At 45.9% G+C, this 18,959-nt stretch overlaps 1 protein-coding gene across 7 annotated transcripts; it reads left to right on the top strand.

Annotated features, from left to right (window-relative positions):
* Positions 1-9,258: 9,258 nt before the first annotated feature.
* NKX3-1 (NK3 homeobox 1) lies at positions 9,259-16,236 on the top strand. Of its 7 annotated transcripts, XR_014060850.1 has the most exons (5): positions 9,259-9,646; positions 11,430-11,844; positions 12,358-12,642; positions 13,571-13,623; positions 14,527-16,236. XR_014060850.1 is itself a non-coding variant. In XM_081515546.1 (3 exons), the coding sequence occupies exons 1-3, from the start codon at positions 9,334-9,336 to the stop codon at positions 11,846-11,848; spliced, it is 480 nt and encodes a 159-aa protein (XP_081371672.1). In that variant the 5' UTR covers positions 9,259-9,333; the 3' UTR covers positions 11,849-14,341. The 7 variants fall into 7 exon arrangements, 3 of the variants coding, with proteins under 3 accessions (XP_081371672.1, XP_081371655.1, XP_081371637.1); XR_014060849.1 differs by lacking the exon at positions 13,571-13,623; XR_014060847.1 differs by lacking the exon at positions 13,571-13,623 and having other exon boundaries at positions 11,430-12,642.
* Positions 16,237-18,959: the final 2,723 nt, after the last annotated feature.

Here is an 18,959-nt window from a genome sequence, read left to right as displayed (position 1 = left end):
GGCACCAGTGGCTTCTATCTGTGTTTGAAGGAGAGAGCCATCAGGGACACGCTGGGCCCACCATGCCCACAGGGGTTAGTTTCTGAGACGCCTTGAGCCAAGCTCAGCAACAAGAGGTCAGCAGCCTCCACCCCCAGCCTCATCTCTTAGACCACCTGGTTAGCCTGGACTTCTCCTGCTACCCCAATCCCCCACCCCAGCCCGCCCCCTGCCTCTTCTACCCAGGTGGATTCTGTCCAGAGTCTCCAGGGAGAAGAAACGTCATGCTTGAATTAACCCATCAGTTTTTCTACTTATCAATCAGCTACCTGCTGGCACTGCCAAGAGGATCCATGAACAGTTTTTCTTTTTTTAAAGGTCTTACCATCCATTGGTATGTCATAGAAATAAAATCCTGGCAAGGGGACTTTGGCTGTGCCTGTACCATTTTATTTCTCAAAAAAAAATAAAATGAAATAAAAACCTGCCATAAGTTACACAATCGCAATGATCTCTGCATGTTTCGATCTCTTAAAACATCTTATAATAGAAATTACATGTTTTAAGAGATAGAGATAAAACTGACCTAAGATTGAGAGACATGGGTTAAAGTTTTCTGACTTGGTCGCTAACATGTGATTTTGCATGAGTCATTTTGATTCTCCGAACCTCAGTTTCCACACTTCTAAAATGACTCCTTGGGTCTCTCAACACCCAATCCTGTGAATTTTAAATAGGAATGCAGCATTGACATGTAAAATAGCTAGTGGTAAGCTTCTGTATGGCACAGGGAGCTCAGGTCAGTGCTCTGTAATGACCTAGATGGGTGGGATGGGGGCGTGGAAGGGAGGCTTAAGAGGAAGGGGACTTATGTATACTTAGAGCTGATTCACGTTGTTGTACGGCGGGCAGAAACTAACACAACATTGTAAAGCAATTACCCTCCAATCAAAAATAAATAAATAGATAGGAATGCCAGATGCCTCCTGGTCCTGAACATTTCCCTCTCAGCACGTCCTGCCTCCATACCTTCCAGCTCATTTTCTATCTCCTCTCTTTCCCTTCCTTGAGCCCCTTCAGAGGAAATGGAAACTTGGATAAATATATGAATGGGATGAAAGCCTTTGCCGATGCCGAAAGGATTTCCAGCATCAGGGCACTGCAGGGTGGTCTAGAAGTACTTCCCCATCCTTCCCTCTATGCCTGGGTGGTCATTTCCCTTATGAACTGTGAAAACAGCATGACCGTCTTGCTTGTATTGGGCAAGACTTGTCTCAGGCCAAATATGAACCCCTGGCTGAGTGAATTTTTTCTTGATCAGTGGGTCTCTGGCTGTGTTGTCCTGAATGATTTTCAGAAAATGTCTGTCAGAGAAGCCCCATTTGGTATTTCTGGAAGAAGGGTGTTTTCATTGTGGGATAGTCTCTCGTGTCCCCAGGCCCTGTGCAGTCAAGGGGATCAGTAGAACCCTCTGGAGAGCCAAGCACAGTCTTAACCCCCAGCCTTTCACTCTAGAGGGATGTGCACCCATCTCATCCTCAGAAATTGGTTCTGCCCCTTCTCAGATGATGTGTGCATGCATGTGTGTGAAGTTGACTCTGACTCTTCTGCAACCCCATGGACTGTAGCCCACCAGGCTTCACTGTCCATGGGACTCTCTAGGCAAGAATGCTGGAGCAGGTTGTCATTTCCTTCTCCAGGGAATCTTCCTGACCCAGGGATCAAACCCAAGTCTCCTGAATCTCCTGCATTGGCAGGCGGATTCTTTACCACTGCATCCCCCATTGGATACCATCATTCTGATGCACCATCTATGATGGCCTGCCCAGTTTTACGGGGAAGGGGGTGCTGAGGGCTGGGAGTGGGAGAAACTCGGTCTCAAATTGCTTCTGGCAGCCAGAGCGCTGTGAGAAGGTCACAGCCTCCTTCCCTAGACAAACAGCCCCCAGCGCATGTCCCCGTGGGGGCCTTTGTTAAGCTGTCGAGCAGACCAAGTGCAGAGGGATGACGGCCACCCAGTTAGAGCCCGTGGAAGCTTCTGCAGACCCCCCTCCTCAGCCTTGGGCTCCCCAGAATCAAGCAGCCATGGAGGGGGGCAGGGAGCAGGTGACCAGGGGCACCGTTAGCAAAATACTCTTGGGTTCCTATTGCCCAATAAATCCTCCCTAATGGCTTTTCTTGGTTGATCAGCACTAATGGGAGCAGAGCAAAGCTGAGTCACTCTCTGTTACCGAACTTTCCCTCAGACCCAAATCCCTTTTGCCATACAGAGAAGTCTGCAGAGAAAACTGGCAGAAATAGGTACAGAGTTGGAGGAACAGATCTTTTATTTTTCCACTAAATTTAGTTGCCCCATGGCATGTGGGATCTTAATTCCCTGGCCAGGGATCAAACCTGTGTCCCCTGCCTTGGAAGGCAGATTCTTAACCATTGGACCATCAGGAAGTACCAACAGACCTTTTCATAGGGTCTTGGGATGGAGGGAGAGAGAGGTCTTTTGGCAAGTATGGCATCTGAAACCTGAATGGGCTTCAAAGTGGAGAGACAGGGCTCAGGCACACCTAAGGTCAGAAGTTCCTGCAAAAGAAGTGGAGTAGATTATGTGGGGCTACAGTGGCCCCCATGCCCTCTCCACAGTGTCCTCTACTCCCCATACTGCTCACAGAGCCCTCAGGTCCTCATTACTGGTGGTGGTGGGCAGGAGGCAGGTTCTTGGACTGGGAGCAGGTGCATCACTTGTTAGAGCTGTTAGAAATCAGACTCTCAGTGTCCACCCAGACCTAAAGCAGAGTCTGCCTTTGAACAAGATACCTGTATAATCTCTCTACATCCTGAAGGTCCGAGAAGTACAGGTTCAGCCACTCAGGGGTACTATCTCCACCCCTCACCGCCTCCAAGGATAGTGTTCCTGGGCCCTGGACTGGCCTCCTTGCCCTCTGTTCTCATGCTACATCCTTCATATCCTGCAATTATGCACTCTGCCAACCAGCAAGTGGAAAATAAAACTGATTAAATCATGTCATTGGGTAACTGAGGGTAGCTTAAACTGTCATCAGACTCACAGAGCATCTTCATATTTACATATAAGAATCATCTCCTTCTTTAGTTTGTTTATTTGGCTGTGCTGGGTCTTTGTTGCTGTGCACCGGCCTTCTCTAGTTGCAGTGAGCAGGGGGCTCCTCTTTATTGTGGTGCACACTTTTCTCATTTGGGTGGCTTCTCTTGTTGCAGAGCACCAGCTCTAGGCATGCAAGCTCAGTAGTTGTAGCCCACAGGCTTAGTCCCTCCATGGTATGTAGGATCTTCCCAGCCAGGGATTGAACCCGTGTCCACTGCATTGGTAGAAGGACTCTTAACCACTGAATCACCAGCGACATCCCCAGGAAAATCATTTTAACCTAAATGCCATAGGGAAAAAATGTACAACTGGAGTGATATCCTTGGGGTAGGAAATGCCTTTGAACCACAGCGGAGTAGTGCCTCTGATCCAGGCTAACTATGTGGAGGGTGGTTTAATTCATCTTCTTGTCCCTCTTTTTGGTGGCACTATCATGCTCTCATGGGAGAAGAGAGAGAGAAGCAGGGAAACAGGGCAGACAAAGCCAGGGACTCTGTAAGAAGCCATGGAAGACACCACCTCAACCTGCACATAGATGTCTATGGATTGTGCTATGTGCCTCTTGCTAAGTCATGTCTGACTTTTTTGCAACCTCATGGCCTGTAGCCCTCCAAGCTCCTCTGTCCACAGGATTCTCTCAGCAAGAATACTGGAATAGGGTAATATTTCCTCTTCCAGTGGATCTTCCTGACCCAGGGATCGAACCTGCATTTCTTATGTCTCTTGCAATAGCAGGCGAATTCTTTTCCACTAGCGCCACCTGAGAAACTCTGCTTTGTGCCCAGTGCATGGCTTATGGGGAAGACACTGGCTTTGGGGCCTGAATAACCTGGGTTAGCTGTGAGAACCTGAGTGTGTTATCTTCATTCTCTCAGCTTCTATCTACTTATCGGTCAAAAATGATCCCCAGTGGGTTGCAGTGCGAATGAAATGTCCATAGTGACTGTTTGAGACACCAGGGAAGACAACTGTTTTTGCATCCATTTTGCATGAGGAAACTGAGGCATGCTCAGAAAGGCTAAGTAACTTGCCCCAGGTCGCACATCCTGAGCTACTCTACTAGCCAATGTCCTCTTTTCAAAAAATCAACTCTGTCTCTCACCTTCCAGAGGGCTTGGGGTTCTAAGACACACTGAATTACCTGAAGCTGCTTTGAAACAATTCCTTTCCCACATGGGCTAGAAAATCTTTGCTTTTACTGAAGGGAGGACATGAAGGTGGGGAAACAAACTTCTGGCCTTTTTCAGCTCCTAGAGGCTGCCCACATTTCTTGGCTCACACACCCCCTGCCTTCTGTTTCAAAGCCCACAAAGGCCAGTTGGGTTTTTCTCACTTCCCATCACCCTAACCTTACTTCAGTGTCACCTTTCCTCCTTGGACTCTGACTCTCTTGCCTCCTTCTTTCACTTATAAAAGCCCTGTAATCACAGGATCACAGATAATCCAGGATAATCTTCCCATCTCAAGGTCAGATGGTTAGCAATGTGAATTCCACCTGCAACTTAACTCACCCTTGCCATTTGCAGGTGTTGCAATCAAGGCATCTTGGAAGGGGGGTGCTTATTCTTCTCCAGAACTCTATTCCATCGAAAGAAGCCTGCAATAGGCCCTTGGCCTTCCTATGCCTGTCATTTTCACTCAGTTTAAGCTGCACTGACATAGCAAGGAGGGGATTTCCCAGCCAAGTATACTGGAGTGGGTAGCCATTTCCTTCTCCAGGGGATCTTCCTGACCCAGGGACTGAACCCACGTCTCCTGCATTGGCAGGCGGATTCTTTACCACTGCACCACCAGGGAAATTCCTGGCTCCTTGTTGGGGAATCGAACCCCAGTCTCCCGCATGACAGGCAGGGATACTCATCACTATGCAAACAAGGAAAACATCTGAAATACTAAGCACCAAAGGAACACACGTGAAACAATGTAAAGGAAAGTGCTGGGGCTGTGTCCCCATCCTGAAGGGACACCTGATATCTGAGGAAGAGGTGATGGAAGAAAGGAGCCCAAGCTCAGCTCTGGCTCTCAGTTTTTAATTTTAAAAATTATAATCAGTACAAGGAAATGAACTCTCTTCTACTCCTCTTCTCCCAATCTTCTATCTTCATCTCACTGACCAGAGGAAACTGAAACTGCTCTATTGAGATATTTATACTCTTCCAGAATTTTCTGAATATTAAAATGCTCAAATGTAAAATATTCTATAGATAACCGGTGACTTTTTTTTTTTTTTTTACACAATGAGCTCATTTTATAACTTTTTTTCAAGTTGAATCTCACTCCAACCAAATTAAGGACACATTCCCAAGTCAGTATGTTGTGTATTTGTAGATTTTTAGGGTAAATCTTGGGCTTTTCTGGTGGCTCAGATAGTAAAGAATCTGCCTGCAGTGCAGGAGACCTGGGTTCCATCCCTGTGTTGGGAAGATCCCCTAGAGGAGAGCATGGCAACTCACTCCAGTATTCTTGCCTGGAGAATCCCCGTGGACAGAGAAGCCTGGAGGGCTACAGCCCATGGGGTTGCAAAGAGTTGGACATGACTGAGCGACTAAGCACGGCACAGCACAGGGTAAATCTCAAAGCATGGAATATCTGTGTCAAAGGATACGCCCAGTTTTAATTCTGACAGATTTTGCCAAGCTGACATCCAAATATACAAAACTGACTTACTCTCCAACAGTATGGGAGCAACTCTTCCTCATACACCCACAAACACTAGACATCATCAGTCTTTCTAATCTCTATTGATCTGATAGGTGGAAAGAAGGTATCTAAATGTGGTTTTGATTTGTATTTCCAAAATGATGAGTGTGGTTAAACTATTTTTTTTCCTGTGCCTGTTTATGTTTTAAATCTTTGAGCCATCTGTGGTTTATTTTGTTATAAGAATAGAACTTTATTTTTTCTAAGTGGCAGTACTGGTTATTAAATAATTTACATTTCCCCACACTAATTTGAAATGCCACCCCGCTCTAAATTTTAAAAATGAAAAGAGGCCACTCAACCTAAATATCATGTCATATGCAAAAAATAAGTCAAATGAATCATGAATTTAAAAGTAAAACCTAAAACTTTTAGACAATAACACAGGAGTGCATCTTTAGACTTAGGAATAAGCAAAGAGTTCTTAGGCTTTGTTCTTATACTTACAATAAAAGTTCTTAGGCTTACAATAACAAAATTTGTAAAATAAAAATTCACCAAAATAAAGAACTTTTGTTCTATGAAATATCCTGTTAAAAAGATGGAAAGACAAGCTACAGACCAGGAAAAAATAATTGCAATCACATATTCAACAAAAACATATATAGAATATGTAAAAAACACTACCAAAACTCAACAACAACTCCCCCCAGATTTAATCACAAAGTGTGTAAAGAGTTGAACAGATATTTCACCAAAGAGGAGATATGCAAGGCAAAGTACATGAAAAGATTTTCAACATCACTAGCCATTTGGGAAATACAAATTAAAAATTAAAATCCCAATGGGCTATTACTACACACTTACTGAGTTCAGTTCAGTCCCTCAGTCATGTCCAACTCTGTGACCCCATGGACTTCAGCATGCCAGGCCTCCCTATCCATCACCAACTCCCAGAGATTACTCAAATTCATGTCCATCGAGTCAGTGATGCCATCCAACCACCTCATCCTCTGTCATCCCCTTCTCCTGCCTTCAATCTTTCCCAGCATCAGATTCGTTTCTAATGAGTTAGTTCTTAGCATCATTTGGCTAAAGTATTGGACTTTCAGCTTCAGCATCAGTCCTTCCAAAGAATAGTCAGTACTGATTTCCTTTAGCATTGACTGGGTTTGATCTCCTTGCAGTCCAAGGGACTCTCAAGAGTCTTCTCTAACACCACAGTTCAAAGGCATCAATTCTTCGGTGCTCAGCTTTCTTTTTTATTAGAATGGCTAAAATAAGAAATAACAATAAATAACACCAAAATGCTGATAAGGATGTGGAGAAAGTGGAACTCTCATACATTGCTGGTGGAAATCTAAAAATGGTACAACCGCTCTGGAAGATAGTTTGGCAGTTTTTATGAAACTAAACATGTAATTACCATATGGCCCAGCAATTGCATTCCTGAACATTTATCTGAGAGAAATGAAAAATCATGTTTATACAAAAATCTGTACATGAATGTCTATAACACTTTCATTCAAAATAGCAAAACAGAGCAAAACAAACAAACAAAAAACCCTGGACACAAATCATTTGTCTTTCAGTGAGTGGATGATTAACAAATTTGCAGATCCATACTGAATAGAATACTATTTAGCAATTTTAAAAAGCATTCACTATTAATACACGCAACAGTCTGAGTGGCCTCAGAGGCATCCTCCTCAGCAAAAAATCCCCAATTCCGCAAGGTCACATGCTGTATGACGTTTGATTCCATTTATAGAACATTCTCCTGGTAGTAAAATTATACAGAATAGATTAGTGTTACCAGAGGTGCCTGATAGAGAGAAAGGGTTTGGGTACACAAAAACAAAGAGATAGCACAGGGAGTACTTTTGTGGTGATGGAACAATTCTGTATCCTTCTTTTTTTACTTTTATCATGTAATTAAAGACAAACACCATTTACAAAGTTGAAATGCAGATAATAAAGTCAAAATAGAATTTTGAGTATGACAGAAAAAGACAAAGTGAATATTTAATGTGAAGGCAGATGTATAAGTACTAATCTTGGTAAAATTCTAAATCTCAGTGGTTTTGTGTGCGTGTTTGGTGGTGTATTTTGGAAAAATACAATCTGTATCTTGATTGTGGCTTCACAAGAATCTAGTCATGTGACAAAATTGCATAGAGCTACACACACACACAGACACAGACACACACACACGAATGCAGGCTTTTTAAATGGTGAAAATAAGGTCTGTAGTCTAGTTAATGGTGTGTATCAATGTCAATTTCCTGTTTTTTAATATTATACTACAGTTATATAATATGTCACCATGGGGGAAGCTAGAAGTGTTAATTTTGAAGCTTCCTGGGAATTTATAACTATTTCAAAAGAAAACATAACAGTTTTTTAAACGAAAAACTGAGAGAAGAAAACTATCTTTGCCAAAGACCTTCCCATTGTAGAGTGTGGTTCTCTTTAGCAGTTGCTTTATCCATGATAACCTGCTTCCTTTCCCTCCTTCCCAGACACACAACATATGATCTTCTTGAAAAGTTTTCAGTTAAATGAAAGGTGTCTTAGACTAGGACCCACAGAAGAGTTGCTTATATAAAAATAGTTCAAAAGAACATCAATATACTCGTTCTCTGGATCCACCAATTACCAATACCACTGTTCCAATAAAGTGCAAGAGAGAATCCAGCCAGGGGTCAGGTCCTGCACTTAGCTGTCATGTCTCTTTGATAGCCTTAGATTTAGTAGATGTCTCCTTGTAGACTGGCACCCAGAATTCTCATCTGTTAGGTGGGATAAAGGAAACTGCCCAATCTACTTCTTTGTGAGTAAAGGCACTTTGGACTTCCCTAGTAGCTCAGCTGGTGAAGAATCCGCCTGCAATGCAGGAGACTCTGGTTCGATTCCTGGGTGGGGAAAATTCCCTGGAGAAGGGATAAGCTACCCATTCCAGTATTCTTGGGCTTCCCTGGTGGCTCAGATGGTAAAGATTCCGCCTGCGATGCGGGAGACCTGGGCTGCATTCCTGGGTTGAGAAGATTCCCTGGAAGAAGGCATGGCAACCCACTCCAGTATTCTTCCCTGGAGAATCCCCGTGGACAGAGGAGCCTGGCGGGCTGCAGTCCATTGGGTCACGAAGAGTCGGACACAACTGCACGACTATGCACGCACGCAAAGGCACTTTAACAATCTCTAAGAGCTAAACAGAGTATTTCTCTTCTGCATCATGATTCCCCAGAAGCAGCTAAACATACTGTGGGTTGAAGCAAAGGAGATCCGCTTTGGTTTTCTCTCCCAGCCTGGTAAAACGAGCCAGGATCCTGAAGAAGGAACTTGTGAAAGAAATCCTTTATGGTAAAGACTGGACCGAGACTGTGCGAGGGACTTCCCTTTTCGTTCACCTGGAGCGCCGAGCGGCCAATCAGCTGCGCGGTTCGGGCGCGCGGCCAATGGGAAGGCGGCGCGGCGCGCCCCAAGGGCTATAAGTGCGCGGGGCCGCGGAAAGTGAAAGTGGTGCGGGAACGCAGGGCGCAGCTTGGGCGCTGCATCTGGGGCCTGAGGGCGGGCGCCGGGGCCAAGCCGCTGGGATGCTCCGGACTCCCGAGCCACGGCCAGGGAACGCGGGGGCCGCGGGCTGCAGCCCCCTGGCCGTGCCGCCCACCCAGACCAAGCAGCTCACCTCCTTCCTCATCCAGGACATCCTTCGGGACGGCGCTGACCGGTGCGGAGGTCACGCGGGCAGCCCACAGCCGCAGCCTTCGCGTGAGCAGTACCCGAAGCGAGACCCGAAGCCGGAGCCCGAGGGAGGAAGAGGCGGCGCCGGGGCGCCGGAGGACCAGCAGAGCGACCAGCCCCGCGCCGGGAGCGAGGAGGCCGAGAAGCCGGTGGAGACCGAGCCAGGTAAGCCGGCGAGGCTGGAGAGGCCGGGCTGGGCCGGGTTGGGTCCCCCAGGAAGAATAGGCAGGCCCACGGGCTGCAACCGCGTGAGGGCGGATGCTAGGCGGACCTCCCGGAGCTCCGGCGGCAGGGTTGCGGGGCCCCGCGGCGACAGGCGAAGGGACTTCACGGCCTCCGCCACGGGCGAACCTCGGAGCTTAACCCTGAGCCCCGGCATCAAGGCTGCGCAGAATTTAAACATGGACTTGATTCGCCCCGCAGGGTGCCCTGCGCAGCGGGTTCTTGGTGCACAGGGCTCAAAGGCGAGCACGCACACAGTGCCCACCGCGGTCCAGTCCCAGATGGCAACCCCGACACCAATCCCAGCCACCTCTCGACCCTTGATCCTCGCGAGCCCCAGTTACCTCTTGGCAATTACAATAACTAACATATAACGAGTAATTGATAAATAACATATTAATGTTAATAACTCAGGGTTTCATCAGCAAAGATACCCTTTGCTTCCCAGTCCTACCGGCAATAAAACACAGTAAGTCTTGGGGACTTCCCTGGGGGTCTAGTTAAGACTTCACCTTCCAAAGCAGGGGGTACAGGTTCCATCCCTGGTGGAGGGGCTAAAATCACAAAGATCACAAAGAAACCAAAGAAAGAAACCAAAACATAAAACAGAAACAATATTGTAACAGTTCCAATGAAGACTTCAAAAATGGTCCACATAAACCCCCTCCCCCCGCCAAAAAAAAAAACAAACTAGTAAGTCAAGGAGCCCCTCTGGTCTCCAGGAGCTATATAACCTGAAGGGAACATTTAGAGTAGACTTATTTTTTTTCTATCAGTTTTTTAAATTGAGGTAAAATTGGTACATAACATGTTATTAGTTTCAGATGTACAACATAATAATTTGATCTTCGTATACACTACAATGTGATCACCACAATAAGTCTAGGTATCCACTGTCACCATACAGTAGGCACCCTTCCTATGAGGTATAGCAGTGGCTCATTGAAAATCCCATTGGACAGAGGAGCCTGACTATAGTCTGTGGGGTTGCAAAGAGTTGGACATGACTGTGCAGAGAGAGAAAAGGTTCATTGAGGGAAAGTGAAGTAAAAGTCGATCAGTTGTGTCTGACTCTTTGCGACCCCATGGACCATACAGTCCATGGACTTCTCCAGACCAGAATCCTGGAGTGGATAGCCTTTCCCTTCTCCAGGGGATCTTCCCAACCCAGGGATTGAACCCAAGTCTCCCGCATTGCAGGCGGATTCTTTACCAGCTGAGCCACAAGGGAAGCAAAAGGCGATTAAAGCCAGAGAATAAACTCTCCTACCACACTAGCCCTCTCATGTCACCCAAATGTTACCTCTGGATGCCCCTCTGGATGCCTTGGGGGCCCCACTTTACTGGTATCTTATTTCTCAGTCTTTCTTGCCTCCCTCTCCCATTCCTCCAGACAGATCCAGAATCCCTATTTAATTCTACAGGGCAATAGGGCAGGAAGTTCTAGCACTAACCTCTCCTACTTTGGAGACTTGATGACAATTGAGAAACTAACACTTAATCTACATGACTGGCTAGCAGCCCCACTCAGGGAGTCCTTAGTCCTAAGGAGTTCTTAGGAGTTAGAACTCTTAGAACTAACAGTTCCTTAGTGCAATATGTATCCAAACTGACAGTGGGCTGTTTGTTCACTCAGAAGAGATAAGGGTAGATAGAATTCTGTTCTCTTTGCTGCTACCATGTAACCTTTTCCTACCCCTCCGGGCTTCTCCCCTCTCCTTTCCAGATGGGCACTTAGAGACTTATCTGCTGCACTGTGAACACCCTCCCGGAGCCTTACAGAGCCTACCCCCAGCCCCCAAGCAGCCTCAGAAGCGCTCCCGGGCTGCCTTCTCTCACACTCAGGTCATTGAGTTGGAGAGGAAGTTCAGCCATCAGAAGTATCTGTCGGCCCCCGAAAGGGCTCACCTGGCCAAGAACCTCAAGCTCACAGAGACCCAAGTGAAAATATGGTTCCAGAACAGACGCTATAAGACCAAGCGGAAGCAGCTCACCTCGGACCTGGGCGACCTGGAGAACCACTCTTCCTTGCCAGCTCTCAAAGAGGAGAGCTTCTCACAGGGCTCCCTCATCTCTATGCACAATACCTACCCTTACTACCCCTACGTTTACTGCCTGGGTGGCTGGAGCCCAGCTTTCTGGTAACACCAGCTCTGACATCCATGCTAGATCAAGAACCATCTTCCCTAGGTGGCCCCTCTGGAAGGCAGAAGGGCCCCAGGGTCAGGAAGGACTGGGCAGTGAGAGACAGATAGACCAGAACAGATGGAGGTTTGTGTGGAAATCCCAGATTCTTCACTGGTGGGCCAGTGAAAGATCTGGGACAGGGAATGATTTCATATCCAAATTGTTCCCCCAACATAGAAGGGGGGATCATTGTTGCTTTTAGACCCCTGCTTGAAGTGGGGAGGGATAGAGCTAAGTGTTCTTTCTACCACTTGGGATGACTTTTCAGGATCTGTCCACAACACTTCTGAGGATTCTGTTCCTCCAACTCCATCCTCTTGTGTAACTGAGCATCCACTCGGAAAGAGCCCACCTGAAGGGGGAGGGGGAGGATGGCTCAGGATGTCACCTACTGAATTAAACTTAAGGTCAAAAGCCTCTCATTGGCCTTGGACTACAACCAAGGTTTCTCTTTGTCTCTGGAACAGAGGGAAACAGAGGACCTCACACAGAGAAACCTTTTGTGCCCAGCACAAGTTGGCACAGGATATGGAGATGGGAAGGAGGAGATGAAAATAGAAGCTTCTGATTATTCCTTTTAAAATAATACGCCAACTTAAGTATTTACAGACTGGCCTGTGCAGAACAAGAAGCACTCACTGTGGCCTTAAGACAAGCTGTACAAACCAAACTCTACTGCGGGAGGTGAGCCCAGGCCAGGAGAATCTCTGCATATCCAAGACAGTGGTCTAAGGAGGAGTCCTTAGCAAAAGGTAAAAAAAAAAAAAAAAAAAAAAATCCTCTTCTGCACCTTTTGCTCTAGGCCTGAGAATTTAGAATAAGAAGGTTCCTGGAGTTTTCGGGCTGTAATTCATACTACAGTGTGACAGATCACATAATTCTTTAAGTTCCTTCCTTCCCTGCTGCTTTTATTTTTTGTTCCTTTTCCATGGCAGTCACCCACTGAAGCACTTCTTTTCAGTCCAGACTTTTATGACTGCACCTAATATACACCTTCCTTATTTAGCCTTGAGATCTGGTCTCCTCCCCCCCACCAAAGCTTATCTCTTCCTGGGTTTAAAAAAAGTAGTGGGGGAGCAGATTCTGAATTGGCTAAAAGACATGCGTTTTTTAAAAAACTCTAACAATTCTTATGTCTTTTCTTTAAAAATATACAGCATTAAATCCCAAATCTATTTAAAGACATGACGGCTCCAGAAGGTCACTGCTGCTTTTATAGGACTTTCTGGTGGCTGTGTTGTTACAATTCAAAGTCAAAACCCTCTGGGATCCCTGCAGGCAGAGGAGGTAAAAGGTAGTGAGCTTTCACACGTAAGGAAGAACATAGCAGATTGAAGGGTCAGGTGCCATGGAGCTGTCTGGTAGGAATCCAGGGCTGAGGGGTGGGGTATGAAGGAAGGGGGCGTGGGCTTTAGGAAGCCCCGCCCACGAGCAAGCTCATGGGGCTGATGGCACTTTGCTGGAAGAGGCTAAGAAAAAAAGGAAACCGTTTTCAGAACACATTATAGTGGCTTCCATCACCAAGCAACGAAACTGTCCAGATGTTTCAGGAACTGTGTTTAATGCTTGTCAAAAAAGTGGAGGTTCCCCCCAAGTGAGTTACCTGGTGACCTCAAAGAGAATGAGAAGAGGGCACAGGAAAGCTCTGGCCATGCTTCTGTTTTTATTCTGTTATTTCAGGTGACCTGGGAGAGGGGAGACATCAGCATGAGAAAAAGCCAGTTACTAATGAGGTACCCCAAGCCCTGGAAATCTCTTGATCCCGCTACTTAATTTGGTTCAGTGAGAAACCTTTCAATTTCCTCCTATTAAAAAGGTCCAATTTACTGTTTGTGGCAAAACTGCCAAAGTTGATAGAAGGTTGGCTCATTTCACCCCATTTTCTATCGTTTGAGCTCCACATTGAAATACAGTCCAATGCCACGTGTTGCCTGCACAGAAACAGAGGCAGCGCTTTCTCCTACTTACATGTCTTAAGATAAGCGTTCAGTGCTAGCTCTCTGGTCAGAACCCTTTCTCTGCCTCCCTCTGCATTGAATTCTTTCAGCCCCCAAACCTGCAAGTGTTAAACATTTTACTGTGATGTACGTTGTGTTGCAAAAAGGAAAAAAAAGGTCTTTGTTTAGAATGATTTGGTTTGGTGAATCCATCTTGTTTTTCCCCCATAGTCACTCAGCCGTAGCCAAACTGGTAGAACAACATTTGAAGAGCTAATATATCCGTTCCTGATAGGTACACCGGAGGGTGCACCCTGGACCCAGACCTGTGTCTGTCCTATTTAATAAATCGGTTTAGGTTCTCCATGTGTATAACGAACTCTGCTCCAATCTGTTAATACACAAATCTGTGAGTTGAAGTTTAGCCAAATACCCCAATCAAACTTTATTTTTCTATGTATTTTTTGTAACACCTGAGTGTTTTTAAAATAAAGTACTGTGTCGTTTTTAGACATATCTGTGTGTGATTTTCTGCTTCCTAAAGACTTCATGCTACTGAGTTTTTGTCTTTCTGATTAGCGTGTTCTCTCACCCTCCGCCTGCCTGACTAATCTATGGAGAGTAAATAATGGAAATTAGTAGCTTAGAGAATAGCAGAGGATGGTAATTCTTTTATAAATGTTCTACCCTCCATTACAGGCTTTCCTGGTGGCTCACTGGTAAAGAATCCACCTGCCAATGGAGGAGATGTGGATTTGATCCCTGGGTTGTGAGGATCCCCTGGAGGAGGAAATGGCAACAACCCACTCCAGTATTTTTGCCTGGGAGATCCCATGGACAGAGGCGCCTGGGGGGCTACAGTCCATGGGGTTGAAAAAGAGTTGGACACAGCTTAGCAACTAAACAGCAACAACAACAACACTCTGTTATTGGTTAATTACCTGGAGGGGAAAGAAACGTCTGTGTCATTTTAATAATCGCCTCCTTTAGCCCAGGGATACATTTGGAAAAATTGAGAATGTTGAGTATTTACTTACATTTCTTGAAGACCCTGAAGGGAACATGGGAACCACTTCCAAAGAAGCAACACTTCTTTTGAAATTCATTGGCGTATATATGCTCGTATGTATCCGATTGGCCTCACCGATTCAATGGACATGAGTTTGAGCACACTTGGGGAAATAGTAAAGGAAGCCTGGCATGCTGCAGTACACGGGGTCGCAAAGAGTTGGACAAGACTAAGCGACTGAATAACAACAACAAATGTATAAGTAGCTAACTAGTGAGAACCTACTGTATAGCACAGGGAACTACACTCAGTGCTCTGCGGTGACCTAAATGGAAAGGAAATCCAAAAAGGAGGGGATGTATGTATATGGATATCTGGTTCACTTTGCTGTACACCTGAAACTGACATGATGTTTTTTGGGGGTGGGGGCTGTGCTGGATCTTTTTAGGTCTTCGGGCTTTTCTCTAGTTGCAGCAAGTAGGGGCTACTCTCTAGTTATGGTGCTTGAGATTCTCACTGTAGTGGCTCCTCTTGTTGCGGAGCACGGGCTCTCAGGCAAGCAGGCTTCAGTAGTTGCAGCACATGGGCTCAGTAGTTGTGGCTCCCAGGCTATAGAGTATGCGGGTTCAGTAGTGGTGGTGCATGGGCTTAGTTGCTCCACAGCCTGTGGGATCTCCCCACACCAGGGATTGAACCAGTGTCTCCTACATTGGCAAGGGGATTCTTTACCACCGAGCACCATGGAAGTCCCTAACACAACATTTTAAAGCAACTATATTTCAGTTTTAAAAAAGTTTTTAAATTTCACATAAAAAAAGAACACATGGAGTTTTAATCCAAGAGAGAAAAAATAAAAAATTCCCCTTTCTACACCCACTAGGCCCTTATACTAGGACTGCTTCCCTGATCCCCTGGCCTCTGTATTTCCCTGAAAATGTCATTTTCATTCAGGGCACAGGCAAGCAATACCTTGGAACTGGAATCACAAGTACTGAAAATAGGTTTAAAATGAAATATATCAGTAGTGCATCTTTTATCCACCTGCACTTAAACCTTCATTAAATCCCACAAGCAGAGAGTCTTATGCATCTGAGTACCTGAGAGAATTGATGGTTTTCTTTCCTCCCACCTCCTTCAAGGAAATAGCAGCTTAAAGAGTAAGGTGCTTGCTCCAGGTAAAACATATCATAATTCCAAAGTTTGCTCTAATCCTTTAAGTACATTGTACACACAGGTGGGGCCTCCCATTGCTGTTCATGTCATGAGATTTAACTCTCTATAAATCCACAGCCATCCTTCCCTCTCCTGAAAGGCTCTCAAATTACAAAAACTCTTTCAGTAAATGAACAGATGTGGATTTTTTTTAACCATTAAAAGTAATCCAGGAAATTAGAGAAAAATCTCTCACCTCTAAAGTTCCCCACTTCCCCTTGCTTGTCACTTTCCTAACTTTCCTTCAAAACTCTGCTAATCTCACACCCGTCTTCCAGCATCTCACCTTAGCGAGTCTGTGGAATTTGGAATTCCTTTTCAATCTGTCTCTCAAGTTACTTTATGTACAGATTTTTAGTCACTGGAACTTTGTCACTGGAGGTCCCGCTGGTCCCCCCCAGGCCTCCGTAGGAAAGCCATAGCTCACAGTGCGCGCGTGCTCAGTCTCTCAGTTGTGTCTGACTGTTGTCGATCCCGTGGACTATAGCCCGCCAGGCTCCTCTGTCCATGGGATTCTCCAGGCAAGAATACTGGAGTGGGTTGCCATGCCCTCTTCCAGGGGATCTTCCTGGCCCAGGGGTCGAACCTGCATCTCTTGCATCTCCTGCATTGGCAGGCAGATTACCACTCAGCCACCTGGGAAGTCCTATAGCTTCCAGAAAGGGAAATAAATATCAAAGATGCACATCTGAAAAAAATTTTCCTTCTAACTACAAAACAAGTCATTTTTCTGTGCTAATGTTGATACCATGTGTCTGTTTTTTAGTACCTTTTAAAATTTCTTAATTGGAGAATAATTGCTTTACAATGCTGTGCTGGTTTCTTCTGTACAACAGGAATCAGCTGCATATATACGTATAACCCCTCCCTCCAGAGCCTGCCTCCCACCTTCCAGGTTGTCACAGAGCACCAAGCTGAGCTCCCTGTGCTATACAGCAGCTTCGCACTAGCTATCAACTTTACACGTGTAAGTAATACCACGTGTCTTAAAGCTGACCTCTGAGGGAATGGTGGCCATGAAGAGAAAGTCATTTAGTTTGAGTGCCCTGGGTGGGAGAGCTACAGGCAGTAGTTTTGCTGAGGCGAGAGCAGGAAATTCTCCTGCTTGTAAGGAAGTGAGTATGACATGGTAGAGGAGTGGGAGAAGTTGACCCCGAAGGCAGGTGTGACGGAGTCTTCACCTGATACTTTAAGAAGACCCAAAGCCAGCATGTCCCAGGTTAAGAAAAGGATGGGCACTCGTACCCCAGCATCAGCCACCTCCTGAAAGTGGCAGTAACCTTAGGCGATCCAGTGCTTTTCCGAGTGAGGTGCTGGCCCCTGAAGGACAAGCTGTGGATCATCACCATTGATATTCCTGGCAGCTGTGGGGCTGCGTCTCCCCTGTATCGGAGCCTTGGTGGAGCACCACAGGATTCACTGTAAGACATCTGACCCCGGCCTTGGTCACTCTCAGGGCCACAGTCACCACCATCTTTGCAATGAGGAAATAGGAGTCAAGAGGGTGAGACTAGGCTCAGAGCACCAGGCTCTGCTTGGAGACACCCAGACTCTGCCCCACCCACAGCCATCACCAATGTGTCACCAGGGCTGGTTTGTCAAAGCCAAGAGTTACTTACTGTCCAAGAAAAGGGTCAGGAATGATAGTCCTGGAACGTGAGGAGCTCTGAGTTTAGCCATAGCCTTGGCCTTCGTGCAAACTTTCCCAGACAGTCTAGCTTATCAAAAGTCAGCAAGGGAAAGCAAAACCCTGGTCTCCCATCACGTGTCCTTCTCTGACCTGTACAAAGGCTCCAGACACAGCCTGGACTTATTTCCTGAGCATACTTGGGGCCTGATACGGGGTTTAGGAGAGATCTAGGGTACAGATCTGGGTTGGCAGCCCTGTGCAGCCCCTTCTAACTGGACCATCTTCACCTGTTTCCAGCCAATTCAGTGATGGGCACAGTCCTTGACATGGAGGTGTTGGGGCAGAGAGGAAGGAGTGACAGCCAGAGGAAAGTTCCATTTTCTCCTTGGAATGATCAAAGGAGAGTCGTGGCTTGTTTTAAGCCTAAAAACCCATGTTGGTAAACAATAAACAATGGAGAGGGTGTGGGGAAAAGGGAACCCTCTTGCACTGTCGGTGGGAATGCAAACTGGCAGTCACTATGGAGAACAGTATGAAGATTCCTTAAAAACCTAGGGCTAAAATGACCATATGACACAACCACTCCAGTACTGGGCATGTGCCCTGAGGAAACCATAACTGAAAAAGACACATGTACTCCAATGTTCATTGCAGCACTTTTCAGTCTCACAGGTGGCAGGACAAGAGAGCTACCTGGAGAAGCCAGCCAGGAAGGGAGGAGTTAGGGGTGGGGCTTGATCAGTTTTGTTTGTTTTGTTTGCTTATTCTTTTTACAGAGAACAGATGTTCAGTTTTTCTTACACTCTTCTCAAGCCTCCTCCTCTTAAAACTTCTGACATCTTCACAAGGCTCTCTGGGGACTTCCCTGGTAATTCAGTGGTTAAGACTCTGAGCTTCCACTGCAGGGGGCACATGTTCGATCCTTGACTGGGCAAGTTCCATGTGCCCCACAGTGCAGCCAAAAAGAAAGAAAAAAACCCTCGAGAGAGTAAGTCCCCTACATATGAACGAGTTCCGTTCTGAGACCAAGTTTGTGAGTCCAGTTTATTTCTAAGTCCAACAAAGTTAGCTTAGGTACCCAGTGAACACAGTGGGCTCTATAGTACAGTACTGTAATAGGTTTTTATAATACTTTTCAAACAATGCATAAAAACATACACAAAAAATAAAGAAAACATAGTTAATCATACAGTACTATACCTTGAAAACTACAGTAATACCAGATATGTCACCACTGCTTTTACATTTGCTTCTAAATATCCTGGGCTTGAAATAAAGACA

This window comes from Giraffa tippelskirchi, chromosome 1, assembly GCF_054371585.1.
Source record: "Giraffa tippelskirchi isolate mGirTip1 chromosome 1, T2T-mGirTip1v1.2.pri, whole genome shotgun sequence".
NCBI classification, from domain to species: Eukaryota; Metazoa; Chordata; class Mammalia; order Artiodactyla; family Giraffidae; genus Giraffa; species Giraffa tippelskirchi.
The sequence above is the reverse complement of the archived record's forward strand: the minus strand, read 5'-3'. Positions and strand labels throughout refer to the sequence as shown.

Excerpts from the sequence above, each read along its gene's own strand:
- NKX3-1 (XM_081515511.1), top strand. The coding sequence starts at position 9,334 with ATGCTCCGGACTCCCGAGCCACGGCCAGGGAACGCGGGGGCCGCGGGC. Across the intron at positions 9,647-11,429 it reads GCCGGTGGAGACCGAGCCAG|ATGGGCACTTAGAGACTTAT; the intron begins GTAAGCCGGCGA and ends TCTCCTTTCCAG.